At 44.3% G+C, this 22949-nt stretch overlaps 1 protein-coding gene across 2 annotated transcripts in view; it reads left to right on the forward strand.

Moving 5' to 3' along the window:
- Positions 1-22564, forward strand: part of ERBB4 (erb-b2 receptor tyrosine kinase 4) — a 590650-nt gene extending 568086 nt beyond the window's left edge. For both annotated transcript variants that reach the window (XM_054515325.1, XM_036387293.2), the window contains exons 26-27: positions 11547-11838; positions 14247-22564. In XM_054515325.1, the coding sequence (XP_054371300.1) occupies positions 11547-11838; positions 14247-14683 (729 nt within the window). In that variant the 3' untranslated portion in view covers positions 14684-22564. The remainder of the gene's footprint in view (positions 1-11546; positions 11839-14246) is intronic.
- The last annotated feature ends 385 nt before the right edge of the window (positions 22565-22949 follow it).

The following is a 22949-nucleotide window of genomic DNA, read 5'->3' on the forward strand; positions in this document are numbered from 1 at the left end:
CAGTGGGAGCTTTGCTTTGCAATTCAATTTAATGACAGTAACAAGACTGTATCCTCTTTTCAGTAACTTGCTGGCAGTTTTTCTCTGGCATTGTACAACAATCTAACATTTAAACAAAGCTGGAATTACCTTTTGCCAAAAGTCTGCAGTTTGTGAGCCAAGCTGTCTGACCCAGATCAGACAGAGAGGTCCGAGAGGGCTGAGCTGGAAGCCCTGCACTCCTGGTTTCCTCTGCAGAGGTGCTTTCTGGAGGTGTAATACATGTGTGCAGAAAGCCACATACATTTCTGTTGCCTTTGTGAAGCAGTCAGTTTCTCAGTACATTGACTATTCTTTTAGTGAAGATTGATTTAAAGAAAACACAATCACCCCTTTAAGGTAATAGTGCATCTGCTGTGCATAGCTCAGTACAGATGGATGTCAGCTACAGGAGTCACATGGAATTGAAATGCTGTCAGAGCTCTCTGTCTGCACTTGTCTGATTCTGTCTGGGTGTTTCCTTTGGTTAGTCTCTGATTTATGCTTGTGCATATTGATATTGCACAAACTCATTAGGGTGCTGCTGCAGCCATGGACACCAAATGAAAGGATACAGCTCAGGTAGTTTGTGTTCACTATTTCTGGCAAATTGCATTTATGGGGAGATAGTGAGGCAGCTTGGTGAAGTTAAACACACAGACAAGAGCTGCATTTTCAGGGAATAAGAAGTATGGAAAATACTGTATTTCCCACCTTAGCTGCTCCAGTGCAGGTTTAGTGGCCAAGGAGTCCATCAGGGCACCATGCTCTTTCTCTGTGCTGGCAGTGGTGGTTCAATGTTCCAGCAGCACAGCTCCTTGGGGACAGAGGTGGGCAGGAGGAAAGCAAGGAGATCATAAACCTTCTCACATATAAGCTTTGAAGTCAAGGAATATCATCATTGCTGCTAGTAATAAAGGGATGGGACTATTTTCAGGCTAAGAACCATTTATTGCTCAGATAAACATCAGTCTCAGGGGCTGTGGGATTTTAAGGGAGCAAGAAGTCAGCCATAGCTCAAAGTAGTCACAAGTTCTTTGTTACAAGACAATATAGAACTTTCTACTCTAATGAACAGTTGCCACAAGGTGTATTTTGCTTTTCTAACCTATCACCTTTACTTATTCCTACTGCACTGTGGGTACTTTTGTCTAATAGGCTTTTGTCACACTTAGACACATATGCTTCAATTATAACTTCTAAACTCTTAGAAGTTAGAACTTTCTTGTACTTATAGTACTCTCTAAGAACTATAAGTACAAGAAAATTTTAACAGAGTTCTCAGAACTCTCTTGTACTCTGTACAATCACACCTCTACATGATAAACCTTTCACTATCTTATCAATACAATTTCTACCTTAAGGTATATTCTTACTTACAACTATAGAAACATAAGTTTATGATTCTTCTACTTAATGTCTGTGTACTTTATTTTAAAATCAATTCAAGCCCCTTCCAAGGCTGCAGATTAAACTCTTCAGTATTTGTAGAAGTTTCTGTTTTTCTGACTCCCACAGAGGAACAAAGGAAGAACAGGAGCATTTACTTTCTCAGGAAAGCCCTGAAGTTTCCCTGTGGTGATCTGAGATCTAAATCCTTGCAGTTTTTGGTGGGAGAGGCACACTCCCACCCATGGGAAGAACAGAGCTATTTGGATGTGCATTAGCACTGCAGAGCTGCAGCCTGATAGAAGACTGGAGAGAGGGAAGGCTTCTGGGAAGTTGCCAGCTCCCCAGGAAGTCTCACATCCTTCCTCCTCCAGGGGTTACACAGATTTATGAAGCTGCAAGGCTCAGACACAGCTCCAGCATTTCCATGACATCCATGCTGGCTCCCTGCTGGCATGTCCTTGGGACCTACCTGTGCTGCTGGGAGCTGAGCCCTGCACAGGCTCTGACCCTGGCCTCTCTTGTGAAGTCCAGCTTTTAAATAAAAATTAGCATCCTAAGCTAAATTGAATTCTTTCATTGGATCTGAAACTCTCCAGCTGCAATTTTGTCTCTGGCTTTTTCCAATTTTTATTTTCCACTGTCCAGAGATACTCCAGAAAAATAGAGTTTCAGAAGCTCTGTGCTTCAGAGAGATAAGCTGAATCCTCAGCAGTGTTTCCATGAGCACAGGACCCCAGCTAGTGCTCGAGTGTCCTGAATTCCCATCCATTAGATGATTCATTCAGGTATTTGTAACGAGTGCTGTCCTGTGTGTGCAGAGATAATGCTAATACAGCAAGCACTCTGTGTGCCCCACGACGCTTTTTGCTCTAAGTCCTTGGCTAATTCCTGATGAAAACTGTCTATACTGTTTATTGATGCTGTCCCTGTAATTTCATTCTACGCACTGTACATCATGGAAGCACCAATTGCCAACCCTGCAATTAAATATCAAGCAATTTTATTTTTTTTCAGAGATGTCTAATCCATATGTCCATGGAGATTGTCCTGCTTGGCTGAAGCAGCCTGTGGGACACTGGGAGCAAGTGTTCAGCTCTCTGAGCAGGACCTGGTGTGGCCTTAGGTCTGGTAGGGCAGCATCCTTGCCCCTTGGCAAAGCCAGGAGGGAGTTGTGGTTTGACCATGGTTCCTCCTGTGTCCAGGGTTTAGCAGCACCTGCTCCCCATTGCTTTTCCTGTAAGAGAAGGGAATTAGGTGTTCCTGCCCAAGTCATTCCTCCAGGTGTGTCCTGGCCACATGGGACTGATGGCAGCAAAACTGCTTCATCTTGAAGTTAATCCAAAATGGATGTGAATAGACCTCCAGGCTGTGTGGCAATATCACTGTCGTATTTTCTGGAAAAATCCCTTCACCAGGAATTCTTCTCCTGAGAAGCTGAGAAGCCTCAGAGGAAAAAGGAAAACAATATTATCTCATTTGCTTCTCCTGTGTTTTGCTGCTTTGGAATGTGGTTGGAGATTGTTTATCCAACATGTGAATTGTTTCTATTTAATGACCAATCACAGTCCAGCTGTGTCAGGACTCTGGAAGAGGTCACAAGTTTTTCATTAGTATCTTGTTAAGCCTTCTGTCTGTATCCTTTCTCTATTCTTTAGTATAGTTTTAGTATAGCATTTTATAATATAAGTACATAAAATAATAAATTAGCCTACTAAGAACATTCAGGCAGATTCTCAATTCCTCCTTCATCCTGGGGACCCAGCAAATACCACATGGAGCCATTAAAAGCATCTTGTCCAGCCTTCTGGTATGGCATAGACAAGAGTCTCTTGTCTCTTAATTTCTGCATCAGGTGCAGAAATTCTATTTGAGGTGGAGTTTGTCTTTTAGAAAGATTGTCTTGATTGTATCAAGTGGGGTGGAAAATACATCACAGTTTCACTGGGCAATTAATGCTGACTCCTTAGCAGGGTTTGGATTCTGTTCCTGCCTGCCATGCACACTTTTTTGTGCTAGATCTAAGGAGCTGCCAGCTATCAGAAATCTCTGGTTCTCATGTTGTGATTCTTGGGGTGTCCTGTGCAGGGCCAGGAGCTGCATTCAATGATCCTTGGGGATCCTTTCCAGTTTAGGATGTTCTGTGATTCTCTGATTCTTCTGCTTAAAAGGCTAAACAGGATGTTAGCATTTGTATGTGTTTGCTGCTCAATGATGACAACACAGATGTCCTTTTCTTGGTTTGTTTGTGGTGTTTGCCACCTTTCTGCTTCTGCAGGATTGTCCCAAAAATGACCAAGTCTTCCCCTAAATTTGATATCTCTTATGGCAGTCTGTCAGGTTGTGGTCTTCTTTATTTATTTCTATCCCTTTTCTTTAATTGCTGCTCCTTAAAAGGTGATCAAACACTTTCTGAAAATCTTAGTAGTCATTTATTTTGCCTCTGTCACTTCCTTATGCAAGTGTGGGAATAAAATCTCCAATGCCAGAACAGATGGTCTTGTAAATGAACTAGACATTGATTCAAAGCATTTCACAGTGTTTCAGATGATTACACTGAGTAACTCTAGATCAGCTCTCTTGCTTCTTTAGAACTGCATGATTACTTGGAGAAGTTTGTATGAAGCCCTTCTGCATGTCTTTTGCTAAACACTCCATTTTGTGTATTTCCCTAGGAGAGTCTAAGCAATTTACTGCCTTCAGACCTTTAGGGTAATTCTGCAAGTCCAACAAACTCCTTTTCAAGAGCTCCAATTCCCATTTTCTGCTTTCCTAAGTTTTATTCTGGTGATAGGAGGCTCCTGTCCGTTCTGCTCTGCCTTTTGCATTAAGCACTTCCCCAGAGCTGTTGGTGTTTAGTTGGTGTCTGGCACACCACCACAAGTATTTTTCCTTTTTTCTTCTGGAAAATTCTTCTGGGTCTGTTTCTAGTCTTTGTTGAAAGTGTGGATAGCACCAGGCCAACCTTGTCCATGAAAAGCAGGAGATGAACCCAGACTAATAGTAATTTCATTGCTCAGGGTGAAGAGGTACTGAGAATAAGCATGCAAAAATACACTCTAAAATATATCACATGGAAAATTATTTTGGTCTTAATATTTTACATAAAAAAGGAAAGCTTCTTACAAAATATGTGTATCTAGAACAGGTATTTAAATATTTTTATTTAAATATGTGCTTTTTAAAATGTGCTAGTCTTGCTAGAGGAGAAAGGCAGAAAATTCCTATGGAGGACTCAAATGGAATAGATAATTCCTGGGTCTTCAGAGAGAATTCTCTGAAAGTGCTTTATTGCAGTTAGTTTCTTGCTTTGCAGCCAGGCTGGCTGAAATCAGTGACGGCTCTCAAGGAGTAAACCCTTCTCAGCCTGAACTGATTATCAGGACCAACTGGTCAAATTAACTCATGATTTTGCAGGGAACTGCCTTAAAACTGGAATTTTTTAGTGCATTAGCTGTTTTCTGTCACAGTCAGGCTTCTTTATTCAGGCATATAGCTTTAGAGTCAGAGAAGAGGATAAAGAGTTAAAAAGGATAAAGAGTTAGAGACTTTGCTATAGAATTGGATGGTATTTTGGCTTCTACAAATGGTAAGATGGATTAAAAACAAAACAACCAGTCACAGTACCTTCTGTAAGCTCAGTGGATCTGGTGGGAGAGGCTGGAGCTGTACATTCTTCCATCTTTCATGTGTGACATGTAAATTCATTGAGCTTTAATATAAACTGGTTTAAAATCAGGCAGCATCTGCTTAATCCATGAATAGCTGCTGGCTGTGTTAACAGTAAAGAGAGCTCACAGCTGATCCATTTTCTTCTCTATCCTGAAAAGAAAAAGCCAATAGATACAAAAAGAGTAAGTAATAAATATTTTTACACTGCACTGATGAGGCATTCTTAGAAAACAGCAAGCTAAACAACTCTACATAATTCAGTAGATGGAAAAGTGGACTGAGAGTCAGGAAATAATTATGAGAGCTGGGAGAAAATTTTTTCTTTTGTGACAAGATGTGAAGCAGAAATTGTTAATGGAAAATATCCATTTGTGAGGAACACTATTTGTGGTATTCTTAAAATAGTAAAAGCACCTGAAAAATACCAGGGGGCATGATTTGCAAGTGCACCAAGCAGAGCTGCAGGGAGCTGCAGCTTAACAACTTAAACAGCAGCCTGGTCCCCAAGGTGGAGAGGGCTCAGTGTCCCAGGGCAGTGGGACTCCTGGGATAATGCTTTGGGAGGACTCCCAGGTGGCAGGAGGACTAGAGAGCATCCTGTAAAATAAATACTAAATACTATACTTTCTAAACATAGATGCAATGGAGCTAAATGCCAGCACAGCCTAAAAAGCCCCCTTTGTTAGCCAGAGTAAAGAGTCTGCCTTTCTTGTTGAATGCTGCGGGAGGGGAGGGAAAAATAATTTTCAAAGCTATAAAAAGACTCTCCAAAAGATGCAGTTGGGAGAAGTGGGAGGAGGCACAGATGAAGTGTAGATTTAGAATGTTGAGAAATGATTATTTTATCCAAATCAGCTGGATGGTTAGTTCTTTTAGACTATTATTGCCACCAGAACCTCAGCCCTGCTCTAAATCAACTCAGCATTTCATCAAGAAGCCTATTCTTTGCTTTAAGAGACCAAGAGTGCACAATTATGGGTTTCTTTTCCCCCTTGCATAATAAAATTGGGAGATTATCATCAAGTTTCTATTCAGATTTTAGGAAGGCTTTTTTATTTTATTTTTAAAACTCATCTTTTTCTGTAAAAGCTCCCTGTTCAGGCCAGCATGTGGCAATGATTACTGCTGTAAAGGCTTCGATGGAGATGTGCTCTATTTCATTCTCAATGAGGGTTGATGGCATTTTGAGAGGCTCAGAATATCCTTTGATTACTGTATAAAAAAGGCTGGGCAAGATGGCAGTGCAGCATGCACTAGGAGGGGGCTGCTGCTGCTCCCAGCATCGCTCATCAACTTTCTTTTGTGCCCTTCTCTTTTTTTTTTTTAGTTTTTTTTTTTTATTTTTTGTCTTCCATGTCACAATCAAAAAATCATGGGTGTGTTGTGGTTTTGGTCTTATTCTCCATCCTTCCCCTGTTTTGGGATTTGAAGCTTGAGGTTTGTACAGAAAAGAAGATGCTGCTGCTCCTGTGTTTTGGACAGAGCAAGAGCAGTGCTGACCCCTCTGTCCCAGAGGGAATTGTTGGAACAGGTGGGAAATGGCACCTCATCCCTCTCAAATCGTGGAGAATTGGCTCAGTGCTAAAAGGTGCCATTACTGTAAAGTGTCTTGGAGAGTGTATTAAAGAAGAGAGTGACAGAAAGCTACTCATGGGTGACAGGAAGGATGAGGGAGTCAAGGAGATTGGAAGGAAGAGATAGGCAATGCCAGCTGTCTCTGTTCCTGCTCTGCTCTCTGTTTGACACTCAGATGCATTAACACAGACTGAAAGGCAAAGGGAAACCTTGCATCTCCATTCCTGTGTCATGCTTAGATCAAAGTGCAAATTGTGCCAGCTGAAATCCATTTGCCAGCCCCTCTGAAGGTAGGGTGGAGGATGGATGCAGGTTTCTGAGCTCCAGAGAACAGCTGGGTTTCCAAGCCTTTGGTGCTATGCAGCAGAATGCTTTTATTTCCAGTCTGGGTATCAGGCACAAAGAGAGGAGGCTATAGAAAAGCATTTCCCCTACCTTCTCCTGTCAGTGTAGCTGGATACTGAGTTTTGTGCCCAAATTTGGCATCTCTTAAGAGATTTTTTTAATTGGTGGGCTTGTCATCTTTGACTTCTCTACTTGGTGAAGACTGAAAATATATGGTTTATATCTGGGATTTTCCAGCAACAGCACAGCAAACACTCTGTGCTGTGTACGGGTATGTTGTTTCCCATGCCAAGATTTTGTTTTTGATGTATGCTATTTACTGTTCACAATCCAGACTAAATTAATCCTAGAAGGCAATTTGGGTGTCCCAATCCATATGGACTACTCTAAAAGAGTTAACAAGTATGAAAACAGAAAGTTATAAGAGAAAATGATGCAAGAGAAGGTGGTGAAGATTTTTCTTTAGCTGAGAAGTTGGTCAGTACTGAGCTGAACCCAGGGGTCAGTGAAACACCCAACCTGACTTTGGACAGATTCAGGGATGTCTTAAACCCCCCATTCTGCCAGGACACGGGCTGGCATACCTCAGCCTATGGGAGCTGAGTTACAGCCCAGGATGCCTGCAAATCCTATCTGTCCTCTGGCTAACAGCAACCAGGAAAAAGTCAGATGTAGAAAAAGACTTCATCTTTGTTTATTCTATTTATTTTTCCTTCTCTGATCTAAGCTCGATGTTTTGTGTCTCAATGGTGAAAGCAGCAGTTGTTGGAGACTGGAGCAAACTGATGCTTACACTGTTTCTATACTTGTGATCAACATTTAAGTTAAACCTGTGAGATATTCTGAGAAAAGGTACTGCTGGTAAAGGGGCTGGGATGTCATCATTTCCCATAAAGATTCCCCAGTCCCCAACTTTATGGCCAGGGAATGCCAGACTTGTATCAGGTGCTGTGAGCTGTAGGGATGGATATGCTTGAACCTTAACAGACCAGTGTCAAATCCTTTCTATTTATATTTCTATTTCTATGTGGCCTTTCTCTGAGCAGGGGCTGGGACCAGAAACCCCCAGGGGTCTGCAAAGCCTTCCAGCAATTACTGTACAAACAGCATTCCATTTCCACTGAACATTGCACAGTGATCTCATGGTGTGTGCTTTTCCCTTTGGTTTTCATCTCAGAAATATTTGCTGTCTGGAGCAGGGCAGAGAAATCTGCAAATTCTGTGGAAGCAGGACTGCAGCCAAGCAGAGGTGGCTGTTTTCTTGGAATGGTCTTTCCTATTTGAATTTCAGTTTGGATCTGTTGTAAAATACCAGGCTGCTCCCTTGGAATTTGCTTGGGGGCTGGGGGGGACACTCTGCATTGTGTGCTCTGCCTGCAGCCCCACCAGACCATCCCCAATATTATTCAGATCCACTCCCACCAATCAGCTGTCCTTCCTGGAGAACTGCTGAGATTTTGGTGCTTGCAGCAAGGTCTCTTATCTTAGGATGCCTTGCTTTGGTGACTGGAGCCTGGATACTCCCTTTAGTTTAAAATTAGGGCAGGAGTTTCTAGGGGAAGGAGGAGAGTGAGTTGTTTCTGGGGGCACACAGCCCAGGACTGATGAGTGGTACAAAGTGTTGCCAGTTTTTGCTCAAAGCAGGTAATTATTGAGTTGCCTGAGGCCTGGAGCAAAGGATACCCCTGAACAGCATCCCAGTGGCAAGGCTGGAGTGTTTTACTCCTGCTTTGGTGCTTTTTTGTGAAGGAGAGGAGGAGGGAGCTGGGTTTATGCACTTTGAGCAGTATCAGAGTGGGCTCAAACATGTGTGTACATTCATGCTGGCAAAGCCTTGCCTTCAGCAGAGAGAAATCTTTGTCCTGTGAGTTCAGCAGGCTGATTAAGAGCAAGGAACAACAGTGATTGTGCAACCTTGTCAACATTTCTGTGGCTGCCCAGGAAAACCAGCTTGCAGCCCAAGGGGGCTGGACCCAACAAGGCTTTGATTTCATTGCAGTTTAAGAGGCAGCCAGAAAATATTATGTCCCTGCTATAAAGGAGGAGATATTTACCTTCAGGAGATTTTAGAAGCAAGGAATTGGAAAATGAAATTAATGAATAGAAAGCAATAACACAAGCCAATATTCACAGAAATGTTATTTACCTCTCTTGGATCAGGGCTCATTTTACACAAATATTGGCTGTTATAACAGCTGATGTGTCATTGGTATTTTGTACCAGAGGACCTTGGAAAAAGGCTTTAGGAGACATTTTCTTGGATTTCATTCTTTCTCCACCTTGTCATATTTTTGCCTAAAATTCAGTTATGTGGTGTACAGAATGAAATCTTGGGCATTTCTGGGGAGGGCTGCCCATGGAGTGTGATGTAAAGGAGTGAGGCTCCTTCTGGAGTGTGATGAGTTCCCCTGTCAATGGATGTGTGCACTTCCCAGCTAATGGGGATAGCTCACATTACAGCATCAAAAGGGAGCTGGGATTGATTTTTTTTTTGTATACAAGCTGAGACTTCTTAAGTAGGCTTATGTAGTAAGGTCCTCGAGCAACCAGCCACTAATGTCTATCTCAAAAAGGCAGAGATGATAATTCCAGTGAGACTTCTGGAATCAGAAATCCAAAATTCTAGAGCTTTTCAGTAAAGCAACACCTGCTGATTTTTTCAAGATAGTATTTAAAATGCAAAACCAACACCACACCACACCACCCCCCTCTACCAAAAATTCAACAAAGTAAATTGCATTTCACATAGAAAACAAAATGTTTTACCTGGTAAAATCCAAACATATTTTCTTCTCACAGTGTGATTCATGTCCTGACTAATAAGAGTTGTTTGAGGGTAATCTTGGAAGCCTACAAAATTATGACCTCACACTGCAATTACCAGTCAATTTAAGCACACTTAAACAATTATATTAAATTTTAAATATTAAATTTTCAAACCAACTTAATGGCACCACAGTTGTTTTCTTTGCCTCCTGTTCTAATGGAGCAGTGGCCATAGGGTATCAGCTCATGGGGAAAAACAGTAAAGAAGTAAAAAAAAGTGCAGACAGCAGTGGTGGAGAGCCATGTGTAAGGTTCTATGGTAAGGGGTGTTGCAAGACAAATATGTTTAGTACAGCACTATAGGGGAGGCATTACAAAACCACAATTATAGTGATTTTAGTTGGCAGGCCACTGACTGGAAAGGCTCTTGTCAGCAAAAATAGCAATAAACACATTAATGGCAGTTCATTGTCTGCTGCCATCTTGGGACAGGGCTGTGCTAAGAGGGCCTGTTACTGTGGTGTTATAGTTGCAGAGGATGTATTTAAATATCAGTCACAGCCAAGAACTAAAGATAGGACAGTGGCTTTAGCCTTTTGTGCTGAGGGTGGAGCAGAGCTCACAGATATACAATGCCATCCTGGAACAGTATTTTTTTAAGCTGCTAATCTTCTAAACTTTTACTGGCAGAGGGGTACAGCCCTGTGTACAGAAGTCAAGCCTATTGGCAAAAGACTTGCTTTTCTAAGACACACAGCTTGTTGTTGGGAGTGAGGCATTTGCCCTGACTGAATCTGAATTTTGGGTCCCTAAGTTAGGAAGCCTGACTGTTGTGCATGTTTCTCCAAATTAGCTCATACAGCTCATGTGACTTGTTTCATTCATGTGGCCTCTGGTTATGTATCCATCATCCATTTTTCTTTCCTATTAGAGTGAAATTGGACACAGCCCTCCTCCTGCCTACACCCCTATGTCAGGAGTAAGTATTTCACATTCAGCCTTTATTCTTCAGGCTTACCTTCTTTCTTCACTATTTTTTCTTTTTCTTTTTCAAACTCCTTTTTCCTGCATAAATGACTCAAAACCAGGTAATGTAGTGTTTATAAAGGAATCAAATAGTTAAGATCTGTGGATTCGTGTGCAGACTCTAGGGAGCCACATCCATAACTCTGACAACTTTTCTGAAACAGCATTTAGGTGAAAGGCTTGGATGGATGTGTGCATCTTTCCTTCCTGTCTGTAGGTCATGATGTTGAAAGTTTCTTGCATGTCTGTACTGACAAGCAAAATGGTAGGTTGAGTTAAACCATTGAGCTGAGGTGCCAATACAAACACAGTCCACCAGCCTGAAATGCACTCCCTGATGGAATTACACATGGTGTGGGTGACCCCATGATTCCCACCACGGGACACACTCAAAGTATCACCCCAGGATAAACAGAGAGGAGAGTGGTTTCCTCCAAGTCAGGAGGAGATTTCCCAGACATGAGGTTTAAAGGGCTTTGATCAGAAATCATGGGAGGCTGCCAGAGTAAGAGAAGAGAAAACACCACCTTCACCTCCTGCAGCTGTGTGTGTCCAGCCTCCACGTGCCTGGTAGAAGATAAGTTTTCCTGCCCCATTTCTATCTCTTGAGCACTGCTGGGCAGATGGATGCTTTGTGGAAGCCTGGAAGCTCAGGATGGGCAGGGCAGGCACAGAAGGCTCAGCCATGACTTGCTGTTGAAGCTTCTCCCCTTGGGATCCTCGTTTCCCATGCTGTGTGTCCTTTGTTCCAACAGAACCAGTTTGTGTACCGGGATGGTGGCTACACTGCTGAGGTGCCGATGCCATACAGGGCTCCAGGCTGCATCATTCCTGAAGCCCCAGCTGCCCAAGGGGCCACAGCAGAGCTCTTTGAAGACTCTTGCTGCAATGGCACGATGCAGAAACAGGTGGCAACCCTGGCAAAGGAGGACAGCAGCACCCAGAGGTACAGCGCTGACCCCACCGTCTTCATTCCCGAGCGCGTCGTGCGGGGAGAGCTGGATGAGGATGGGTACATGACACCGATGAGAGACAAACCTAAAACAGGTAAAGTGCTGCCTTTCCAGAGAGGCTCCTGGTCTAGCCTGGCTGCATTTCTTCTCTTTTTACATCACAGCTTTTCATCAAAAATGTCTTTATTTAGTTACTTGTCAGGTTGAACCATTCTGACTAGGATAATATTCTTTTACATGGGGATTTGGTTTTCTCTCCTTAATTTTCTACTTTGAAATACTCAAATGTGCCAGTATGTCAAAGCTGGTAAGTCCCCCTTTCACGTTTTATTTTTTGAGAAATAACAAGAGGAATGAAAAAAAAGCCAAGCCCCCTTCTTAGCCAAACACAAATCTTCAGTTATTTCCAAGGAAATATCTTCAGCCAGCCACAGTCCCAACTTTGCTTTGTTTATTGATCTTCTTATTCTTGGCATTGTGCTTGGTAAATGTCATGTTGAACCTATCACAGAACTGATACACACAGCTGGCATTTTATACCCAAGAGAAGTCTAGGATTGAAAGAACAAGATGTGCTTTAAAGAGAGCATCACTGCAAGGGGAAGATTGCCTAAATCTGTGCCTGCTCAGTGTGCTGCACTTCCCAGTTTGCCCTCATTCATTTCTTCCTCTCTAAATAATGATAAGTCATTTAGATGTAAGGGGATGTGTCATTATTAATTTGCTTCCAAAGCTTTGCATTAGCTTTAAAGAAATTAATAAATGCAAATGTAAATTATGTCACAACTGTGTTTGCTAAGAATTTGGACGCCATTTGTCCTTTGTGTTGCAGTGATGGAGGAATGGAGCAGCCCTGGGGCTTGACCCATGGCAGAAGCAGTTGTGGGAGTCTCTCTTGCAGTGATTTACTTTCAGAGTGAGCCCACATTTATGTACCCATACAGTGCACCCTGGGCATCCTCAGAGTTCTGCAGGAGCCCCCTGAGCCCTCAGGGATGTGGGAGCAGCAGCTCCTTCCTGACCCCCTGGGCACAGACACAGGGTTGTCATGGTGTGGCCACACACTGTGTGTTCCATGCCAGCTGCAGGGTTCAAACCAAAGCACTGCTTGGCTCTCATCACTAAAAAAAACACATGTCCCCACTATTCAGCTCATATTCAGTGACAGCTGTGGGCTCAAAACTATTCACTGGGTCTTGAAGTTTTGCCTTTAATAGTTTTGGCCCCGTTCTAGATGAAACCAGGTGACCCCTTGCACCAGGACTCTCTGTGGAGGTGTGTGCAGAGCCCTTGAGCAGCACCATGCTGCTGGAATTGGGGTGTTAATCCACAGCAAGTGATTTGAGGCAACTGTAGCCTGCTCCAAGTCCCATTTTGCAGCTGATCTAAGGCTCTCTTGTTCCCTTTCCAGGGCGCATTTGTACAACCTCTTTTTCATAATGCTTCAAGGCCCTTTGTCCTTCAGGGATGGAAGGTTTTTAATCAGGCAAATTGTTCTGTTAGAAATGAAGCTGTCTTAAAAGTTAGCCCTTGGGGATAGGCTTTGTGCAGAGAGCCTAACTAAGATTCCTATAGAGTTTTCTGGATGGAAGGACTGCAGAGCAGAGGGTTTGCTAATAGGTCCAAGGTTGCAGAGGCAGATGTTGCTCAGTGTGTTTGGGTCTGTAGATCATACACTGAGAGGAAGTCCAAGGGAGCACATGGGCTGTGGCTCAGCAAGAGCTGTAGCTTAGTTGGCCAGTGTATTTGATAAAAATATCACAATATTGAAATAGTTTTGATATTTCTAAGTGAAAGGATGTCTTGGAGTTGGTTGCAGATTGGGTTGGGAGCCTGGAAGGAAGGAAGGAAAGAGACTGAAAGAAGGAGTGTACAACCTGGCCTTTCCTGCTTTTGGCAGATGTGGGGGTTGGATACCCAGAGAAGCCAGGTGGTACCAGCAAAGGCCAGTGGCAGTGCTGCTGTCAGTCTTCCAAGGTGTATGTTTTAACCCACATTGCGTGGAAAACTTCATTTTTCACGAGTGTGTGTTCAACGTAGTTGGCTCCTGATCCCATCTGGAGTTCTTGGAATGGCTGAGGTGGAGGAGGGTGCTCTAGTCCAAGTGCTGCTACACAGATGGATTACTGTTGGAATGTTGAGGGACACAAGACAGACTTTGGACCTGGTTAACATAAGAGATTTGATAACAAGATGCCTTAGCAAAAGCAAACAGAACTTTGAAAATTAGACCTAGATTGCAAGAAATCAAACAGGTTTACCAGAAAAAGAAAACCCCATTAAACTCTGCAAGCAAGAGATGTTGTTATATGCATAAGTTTATGAATGTGATTTTTAACCTAATCATTGTAGTACACATTACTAGTCTCCCTAAAATAGTATTTAAGTGCTTGTATCCCACAATAAAGTCGGATCCTGATCACCGAGTCAGTCTCCCCATCTCTCTCCATCGCTGACAGATTGCTACCACTCTAGGCTGACTTATTTTTAATCTTTCCTCAGATTACCTGAACCCAGTGGAAGAGAACCCATTTGTTTCCCGCCGGAAGAACGGAGATCTCCAAGCTGTGGACAACCCGGAGTACCACAGTGCTCCCAACGGGCAGCCCAAAGCAGAGGACGAGTACGTGAACGAGCCCTTGTACCTCAACACCTTCGCCAACACCTTGGAAAACGCCGAGTACCTGAAGAACAATTTGCCAGAGAAAGCCAAGAAGGCCTTTGACAACCCAGACTACTGGAACCACAGCCTGCCCCCACGGAGCACCCTCCAACACCCGGACTACCTGCAAGAGTACAGCACAAAATACTTTTACAAACAGAACGGACGGATCCGGCCCATAGTGGCAGAGAATCCTGAATACCTCTCTGAGTTCTCCCTGAAGCCTGGCACTGTGCTGCCCCCGCCGCCCTACAGACACCGGAACACCGTGGTGTAGTGGCTGTGCTCTCACTCAAGTGGAAAGGCAACCCCTTCTAGCTGCCTCACTCTCACTCCCCCTTTCTCCCTGCCCTTGCCCCTCCTCCCTCCCTCCCTCTCTCTCTTTCTCCCATGAGCTTCCTCTTCTTGCCAGTTCACTCATTTTTGATATTTCTAAGTGAAAGGATGTCTTGGAGTTGGTTGCAGATTGGGTTGGGAGCCTGGAAGGAAGGAAGGAAAGAGACTGAAAGAAGGAGTGTACAACCTGGCCTTTCCCACTTTCGGCGGACGCGGGGGTTGGATGCCCAGAGAAGCCAGGTGGTACCAGCAAAGGCCAGTGGCAGTGCTGCTGTCGAGCTTGTTCTCAGTGATTCAACTGTAGGGAAAGCCACAGAAAGGCTGATTCTTTCAGCAGGAACTGATGAGAGTCTGTACAGCATTCCTGGAAATCTCCATGCAATTTCCATCAGGGTGAAAAATGGACAATTTTTATATCCTGTGTGATAGTGTAGTAATTGAGATTGAGAATCCAATTTCTTTCTCTAACACTTTCTATCCCAGCAACTGAAAAATAGCTAACATAGCTTTTCAAAAACATTCAGATCTTCATTGTGGCTTTCCAAGAAATGATGATGTGACTCCCACATACAGCTAAGCCCCTCTTCCGAGCCACACCGTGATTTTGTGCCAATTCCAGCCACAGAGATTCCTGCTCAGAACTGGTCCCTGACATGACCATTTTTGTATGTGTGCCAACACAACAATCACTCTAAACACAAAATACCTTTCAGAAGAGAGTAACAAAACCACACCTCCAATATGTTCATTTGAAGCTAAAAACCAGGCCAAGAAATGAAGATTTGTATGCCAAAAGTTTTGCTTTCCTCTTTTATACCTGCTGACTATAAACACTTCAAAAGATTGTCACTAATTCTTCCCTCTTTTTCTTCTTCATGGTCATGAAGGGAGCTGGGGATGCTGTCAGGCAACACTGAGGACAAGACAGAGAACAGAAGAGTTTGATTTTCTGTGGGGTGGGGTGGGAAGGGTCCTTTAAACTGGAAGACAGACACTGGACTGGAGAAAACGCACATAGCGGTTCACTGGAAAGTTAGTTTGCACTTAACCTCTGATTTTATTTGAACTGTTTTCTGGATTTTGAATGAAGCAATATGGAAGTGACCAGCAAAATACAAAATAATAATTTTAAATTAAAAAAGAAATATAAATTATTTGTAAAGGATGACTGTGGAAATGCCAAAATGAAGCAAATCAAGTCTTTGGAACAATGTCTGCCATTCCTGAGAGGCCGATGCAGTGACTGCTTCAGAGAATACAGTGAGAGAGCAGCCAGCTCTTCCTGCTGCTCTATGAAGGACAGCAGAGCAAGCCCTGGGAAGGATCAGGGGAGGCAAATGTCCTGCTCTGCCTTGCAGCACAGTACAGAATACCATTTTTCTAAAAGGAGGATTACTCTGGCACAGAAGACAGTGCATATGAGGTTTGAGAAGTCAAAATGTGCATGATTTGCAGAGCTTTCTGTCAAAATGTAAATAAGTATGAGTCAGTCTCCTTGCGCTTAGTTCTGCTTTTATCAACCTCAGTTTTTAGGTAGACACCCCCTGACCTGCTCCTCTTTGGAAATGTCTTTCAAACCAGAGTTCTGGACGTTTTTAGTGATCTGGGGCAGATGGAACTGGGAAAGGAGACACCAAGGCTTGCTCCTGGCACACCAACACTGTGTGTGTGAGAGCATTTGTGAGCCTAATTCCCACCAAACATCTTAAGGAAGCTTTGGAGATCTGCCTGTCTCTATCCATCAAGGCTTTTAAAGGGAAGAAACAATACCTGGTGGATGGCAATCTTGGGTGATGCAACAATATTTCAGTTTATGCACTTCAGCTCTGTTAGGGCTGAGATCTTTAGGGTGACCTGACCTGGCAACAAAACCAGCAACAACCAGGGGTCTGGAAATGGCATCACCCTCCTCTAAATTCCTGCCATTTCAACACCTTGCCACCTTTAATCTTAGGGAAGCAGAGGAAGGGAGTAAGAAACAAGCAATAGCTACCTGAAGCTTAGTGGGTCAGCTTGACAAAGGTGTGAAGAGATGTTAAACCTGGCTTGGTTGTTTCCCTTGTAGATGGTAAACAAACTGTGATCACAAGGCTGGTTCAGCTGTTGGTGCACCAGGTGTGCCCAGGTGTGCATCAAGTACAAAGCTGAAGGTTGTGAAAGCAGCAACAACGGGTACAGATCTTTGAGCTGGTAAAGGAGATCTTGGGTCAAGTGGTAACAAGGTGGTTTGTGGTGATATGACCACTGCCCTGGCATAGATGGACACAATCTGCACTGAGGGACCTCTTCTGGTGCCTCTGGTAGCTCCTCACCACCTTAGGGGACAGGGGCACACCCTGGGCAGGGGCTGGGGCACAGGGGCTGGCACAAGGCCCTGGGTGGCTGCTCCAGGGAAGGTTTGCCCACAGCAGTGCTCACAGGGTGTCTCTGCCAGGCTGGGACAATGCTGCCAAGCTGCCTGGGACAGAGAGCTGCACAGCAAGGTGGGTGTCCTGTTTCAGCAGGACCTTAGGTAGGTGGAGAAAGGTTGATTTGTCCCCGAACAGGTCTTGTAACAGAGTAACTCCTGATGGAGAAAAAAATATAAAAAGCTGGCTCAGCTCACATGTTTGAATTGAGAGCTGAACTCAGAGGCTGCTGGGGCAGAGGCAGGCACACCTCCAGAGCCAGGCACAGGGATGGAGCTGCTCACACAAGGTGAGGCCTGTTTGTTCCTCTGGTAATGAAGTAGTGCTCATGTTAGAAACAAGCCCATGGAGTAATCCAAATGTAAATACTGGTGGGGTTTAACAATTTAACGTTTTATTTCTTACAAGGCTTGAATTATTTATTAATTTTATTTGTTGACTGTGGGTGTGCTATAATATATTAAGTAGCATGGAAATGCAGAGGTTCCTGCAGGTGGGGCAGCAGGAAAGCTGGAAGAGGAGCTTGGGCTCTGCCTGGCAGCCAGGAAGAGCCATGCAGTGCCATGCTAGTGGGGTCTGGGATGGCAGAGGCTTAATGAACACACTGATTCAGGTGGAGGGGAGAGCTCCACACACTGCAGCTTCTCAATTATTTTTTTAATTATTTTCTGAGCTTCTGGTTTGAGTTGCAGTGGCCAAAACTGGCCCTTGAGGTTCCATGCTGTGCCAGCCACCCTTTGCCCAACAGATGGGCCTGTGTGGTGCTGAGGCTGCTGGTGAACCAACCCAGAGAGCAGCAGCTATCTGAACCCTGCCCCTTTCCTCTGCAAGAGAAGTTCTGAGCTTAGCTGGCAGGTTTGCAACAGATGGTTTAATCATGGCTAAAGAAAAAAGAAAGGGAAACTGAGAGCAGAACTTTTTGGCTGCTTTGATTCCAGCAGACACTCCTGGCTGTCCCTAACTCACATCTTTGCCTTACTGGGTATTGCTGCTGGCTTGGGCAAAGAACTTGGGCAAGTGCACATGGCAAAATCATGACAAGCATTCAGCTGGGATTCATAGGGGATGAAAGATGAGTGCCATGGTCTTTAATGCACAATGACAGGTTTGGGGGAAAAGCACATAAATCCACACACAAACTGTGTTTTGTCAGCACAAAGCAGCAGGTGAGGATGTCAACAGAAGTACTTGGGCTGTGATTCACTCTCTAGTGCTACAGAAGTACCTGGTTATGTTTTGTGGGTTTTAGAATGCAGTCTCCTGTTTAAAATGTTCTGGTTCCTCCTGTCATGGCCTGTGTCACAGGAGAGCAGTGAGCAACTTTTCAAGGGCACGTTTTTACCTGAGTGTGGATCAGCCATTATCCAAGGCACAAAGCAACCTGCTAAAGGAAAGAGAAAAACATTTATTATTTTCTCCTGATCTCTTTCAGTGTAATTTGTCCTAGCTGTTATTACCTACCTGAGGGTTATTGCGAGCAGATGCTGGGGCCAGTTGACTCACTGTAACATAATTGGCTGAAACCAACTCCTTTTTCATTTACTTCTTCAGATTTTTTCAGATTTTTCTTTTTCTGCAAAACAACCAGGAGGGATTTTTTTACATGGCCATTGGCTCAGATGTAGCAGAGTATTTACAACTATATTTCAAACAGGTTGTCTTTCTCAGGGTAGCAAGAGATGGAAATAAATCTGCAGTAGGAGCCACCATGTAGGTCTGTTTGAGGTACCCTGAAATCCTTTTCTGTGTACAAAGAAATGCTGTATTACCCCTGGATGTACCACTTACTTGGTAGGAAATGTGCTTCTTGACTGCAAGGCTCATCTGCAATGATCTGCCACCTGTTCCCACTAAAGATCTCACCCTCAGCCACCACCAATGTCAGCCCAGAAGGAAGGAAAGTGGCAGCTCTGGAAGAACAGCTCACCCTGACCCTGTGGATCCACTCTTTCCATAGCTTTAGGTAGAGCTGGGCAGCACAGGGGAGAAGTATGAGTTGTGAAGTGAGCCAGCCTAGGAATACAGCTTGCTTCTTGGGATGGAAAATCAAATATTAAGGAAAAAAAATCTAATTTTGTCTAATGGTGTTTCTGTGTAGGTGTTGCATATCATGGTGGCAGCTAACAGAATGGTGGGATTGTGAGAGCTCCTTTATTCCATCTGGGAGATGAGGAGACAAGGCAGAATGAGGCTGTGGGTCATGTAATTCCCCAGGATAACTGGAGGCATCCCCATGAGCTGTGCTTCCCTGGCAGCCCAGGAACCCTGGGCAGGCATGTCCTTAGAGAAGGGACAGCACCCACAGGGACACACAGGGACACTCCCACTGCAGCCTGCCAGCCCTGTGGGGAGGAAGGAATGGAGCCCCAGAGGTGCTCTGGGCAGTGCCCATGAGTCAGGCTGGCTGCTCCCACCCTGGCTTCCCAAGTGCATTTCAGAACTATGGAGCTCAGAGGTGTTTACATGCTTGGAAGGATGCTTGGCTTGAGGGTGACTGGTGAAAAAGAGGCTTTAGAATAATGGGAGCCAGGCCTGCCATTTTCAGTCACCTCTTTGGCTCTTAAAGGACACCTCAGAGGGGGTGATGGCACCTCAGTGTCCCTTTGGCAAGGCTTTTTCAAGAGGTGGTGGCACATGAAGTCTCTGCACCTGCTCATTTCCAGCTGTCACTTGCTGTAGTCTCACTCCTGTGGATCTTGGACCTCTGCTGCTGACAAAACAGCTCATCTGTGGTTATGTAAAAATCTTGGATTTGGATCAGATTGTTTTTCTAGGTAGGGTGGCTGGCTCTACTGCTTATGTTCCATCAAGCAGGGAGATGCAGTTGTCCAGTTGTCCCACAGAGTAGCCTCAGTGAAGCACCACTGTGTGTGCAGGATTCCCTCTTCTTTATTTTCTGCCTGTTGCTAACCATTAAGTTATAAAGGTGGAAAAGGTCACTGTTACAAATGGGGCTTTCAGGCTGGGAACAAATAACAAAAATAAATCTATGTGGTTAGACGCACCCCTCTAAAATGTCCAAAAATCATGTTTCCATGTTAGTTCTAATATTATTTTAGCACAATTTTGTGTGGAATAGTGGTTTGTTCCAATGGCAGGCTCCTTGCTCTTGAGGAAATCACAGGCAGGTGAAGTTGAGGTTGGTGGTGGTGCTGCAGTGATGGCTGGGATCTGCCTGTAGTTTTGGACAATGCAGAGCACTTTTTAGGGAACTTTGTGGTTGTTCAGGTCTGACTGTTGGTGGTGGGACTCGGTGGGCTTGAGCTGTAGCCAGTCTCATCTCCTAACCAGAACCAGAGGGACACCTTCTGCCCAGGGTGTCCTCCAGCTGGGGACTGTGGCAGCAATAGAGGAAAAGGTGTGAGGGGGAACATCCCAATAGGGAACTAGAGGAGTCAAAGCTGGGTAGTTTTTCCCCCCCTTTTTAAATTTCATTTTAGAAGTGAGCTTTGTGGACCTTGGCAGAGAGGGGTTTCAAGGGGAGTTTTGTAAGGCATTAGGCAGTGTGAGTAGTTCTGTCCCAGTTCTTCTCCCCTCACCAATAAAAAAGCCATGAAATCACCCTCCAGCAGTGTTGTGGATGAGCCCTTCACCTGCTGTGGAGGTGCATCCTGGCCAGCACCCTCAGGCTGCTGACTCAGGTGTGACCAGGGCCACAGGTACAGGACCCATGGGCTGTCACCGAGCGCCATTTGCCAGCACTTTGGTCCCCAGCCCAACCTTTGAGCTCTCCTAGGGGGGAAACACTGCATTGTCCATAGCAGTCTGAAGACTAAACCCTTTTGGGATAACCACAGTAGGGAACTGTGACTGGTATTTTCTAAGTGTAGATATGTATGCTGTTCTTTCGAGGTAAGGTACTCTGACATATGTAGCATAAACTGGTCCTGCTGTTAAATGGGTCGATTATTAACTGAGCAGCTGTGTAGGGGGTAGCTAACTTTGAATGCACGAAATCACTGTTCCTCTGGATTTGGGATGGGAGGTAGGTACTGGCTGCTTGTGGGGGTACTTATGGTGGGGTAATGCAAGAGGGAAATGCAGGTCAAGGAGAAAACTGGGAATTTTTTAAAGGATTTTAAAGATGGAAATCAGTACCCATTTGATACATTATTCACAATGGTTTTAATCCCTTCTTTTGCTCAGTTTTTGCTACTTCCCCAATATTGTAAGCTGGAATTGCTAAATAGGTATCAGGGAAGGGAAACTGAGGGGAAAAGAAGTCTCTTCTAAGAGCAGAGATAGCCAAATTTCATTTCCTGACCTGGTGGTCTTGAACCACTGACTTTTCAGATGAAGCTCCAATTCAGGCCCGGGGTATGACATTAGTGTCCCCTTGGAATCAAAGGCTCCCACCTGGCAGGGGACACTGGGGTAGCACTGGGCTCCTGGTGCCAGCATGGCCCAGCCCAGAGGAACCAGCAGCACACACAGGTGGGGTGGTCTGGGTTCCTGTCAGTCCTCCACGTTCTGAAAGAGCCACAACATCAAACAACAATACTTCTGCCTTATGAAGTACCTTCAGAAGGAGAGAAGTGTCAGCAAGTTGGGGAAGACACTCATTTCTTGCAAAGTGATGCATTCAGAGTTAGCTGCCTTTCTGAAACAAAAATAAAAAGAAATTCAATACCTACTGTATGTTACTTTGAAAATGTGAATAGTATTTTTATAGCTTGTTAAAGACACAGCTAGTTGCATTTGTAAATAAGGATAATGTTGCTTTTATTTTCCTTGTGGACACCATTGTTTGGAACATAATTGTCCTTAGGGTTGATTTGTATATAGGTAATTTGCTTGTGATTTAAGCCGCTCCTCCCCTTTCCTTTCTCTCCCTCCCCACCCTCTGGTTTTGGTTAGAGGTACCATTTTCAGCATTCTGTGTGATTCTGTGTTTTAGCACTGTTGTGGTGTGTTCAGACTTTCTGCACTTGCTTACACAGTAGGGTATGCCAATCGTGTGTGGCGTAATGTTCCTTTAACCTTTCCTTTCTCATATTTTAGCTGTTGGGAATTATACACTGTTAAAATACTTACTGACCTGGGTTAATATTAGGTACATATTTTAGCATAATTTCCTTTCTTTTCATGGTTTCTCGGGTTTTTTCTTTTGGTTTTTTTTTTTTCCTTTCCCTTCCCTTTTGTCTTGTTTGGAAGCTGGGAAGAAACCTGTGGATCTTCTCTTTGTGTGGTTCTATTCCCCACTCCCGTGTGCAGCCCAGAGTTTCTCCTCATGGTCCTTGGGGTAGAGCTTTATCTGTTTGTTAAGGCAAATGTAGACTGCGACCCACCTTGCATCAACCCACGCTCATCCCAGCTGAACAATTTGAAAACTGTTCTGCCTTTTTGTTACATGAATCTGTCAGAAATATATTTTTAATTTAATATAAATGAAATTCAATAAAATATGAAACAAAGTCTCTGTGCACCAGTGAAATCTCTCAGAAGGTGGCTTGTGTGCTGCCAGTGCCACAGAATCTCTATGTCCATGGAAAGCCCTGGCATGGCCCTGACCTGGGGCAGCCACACACCCTACCCCAGCAATCCCAGGGTTGTGCAATTCTGAGCTTTTCATTCCTTTTAAAACAAACCACAGCCCATGAACGTGTTGGTGCCTGTGTCCTCTGCCCCAGCTCACTCACTGATTCATCTGCCCATCTTCTTTGCTGGAGGGAGTAGAGGGTGGTGTGGGGAATTGTGCCTGTGTGTATTTAGACACAGAATTCAGTGCATACACAAAATCTAACCCCAAGCACCTCATACCTGTTATCCCAACAGGCACCCTCTGGGCATGCACCCCAC

Source organism: Molothrus ater, chromosome 7 (genome assembly GCF_012460135.2).
Source record: "Molothrus ater isolate BHLD 08-10-18 breed brown headed cowbird chromosome 7, BPBGC_Mater_1.1, whole genome shotgun sequence".
NCBI lineage: Eukaryota > Metazoa > Chordata > Aves > Passeriformes > Icteridae > Molothrus > Molothrus ater.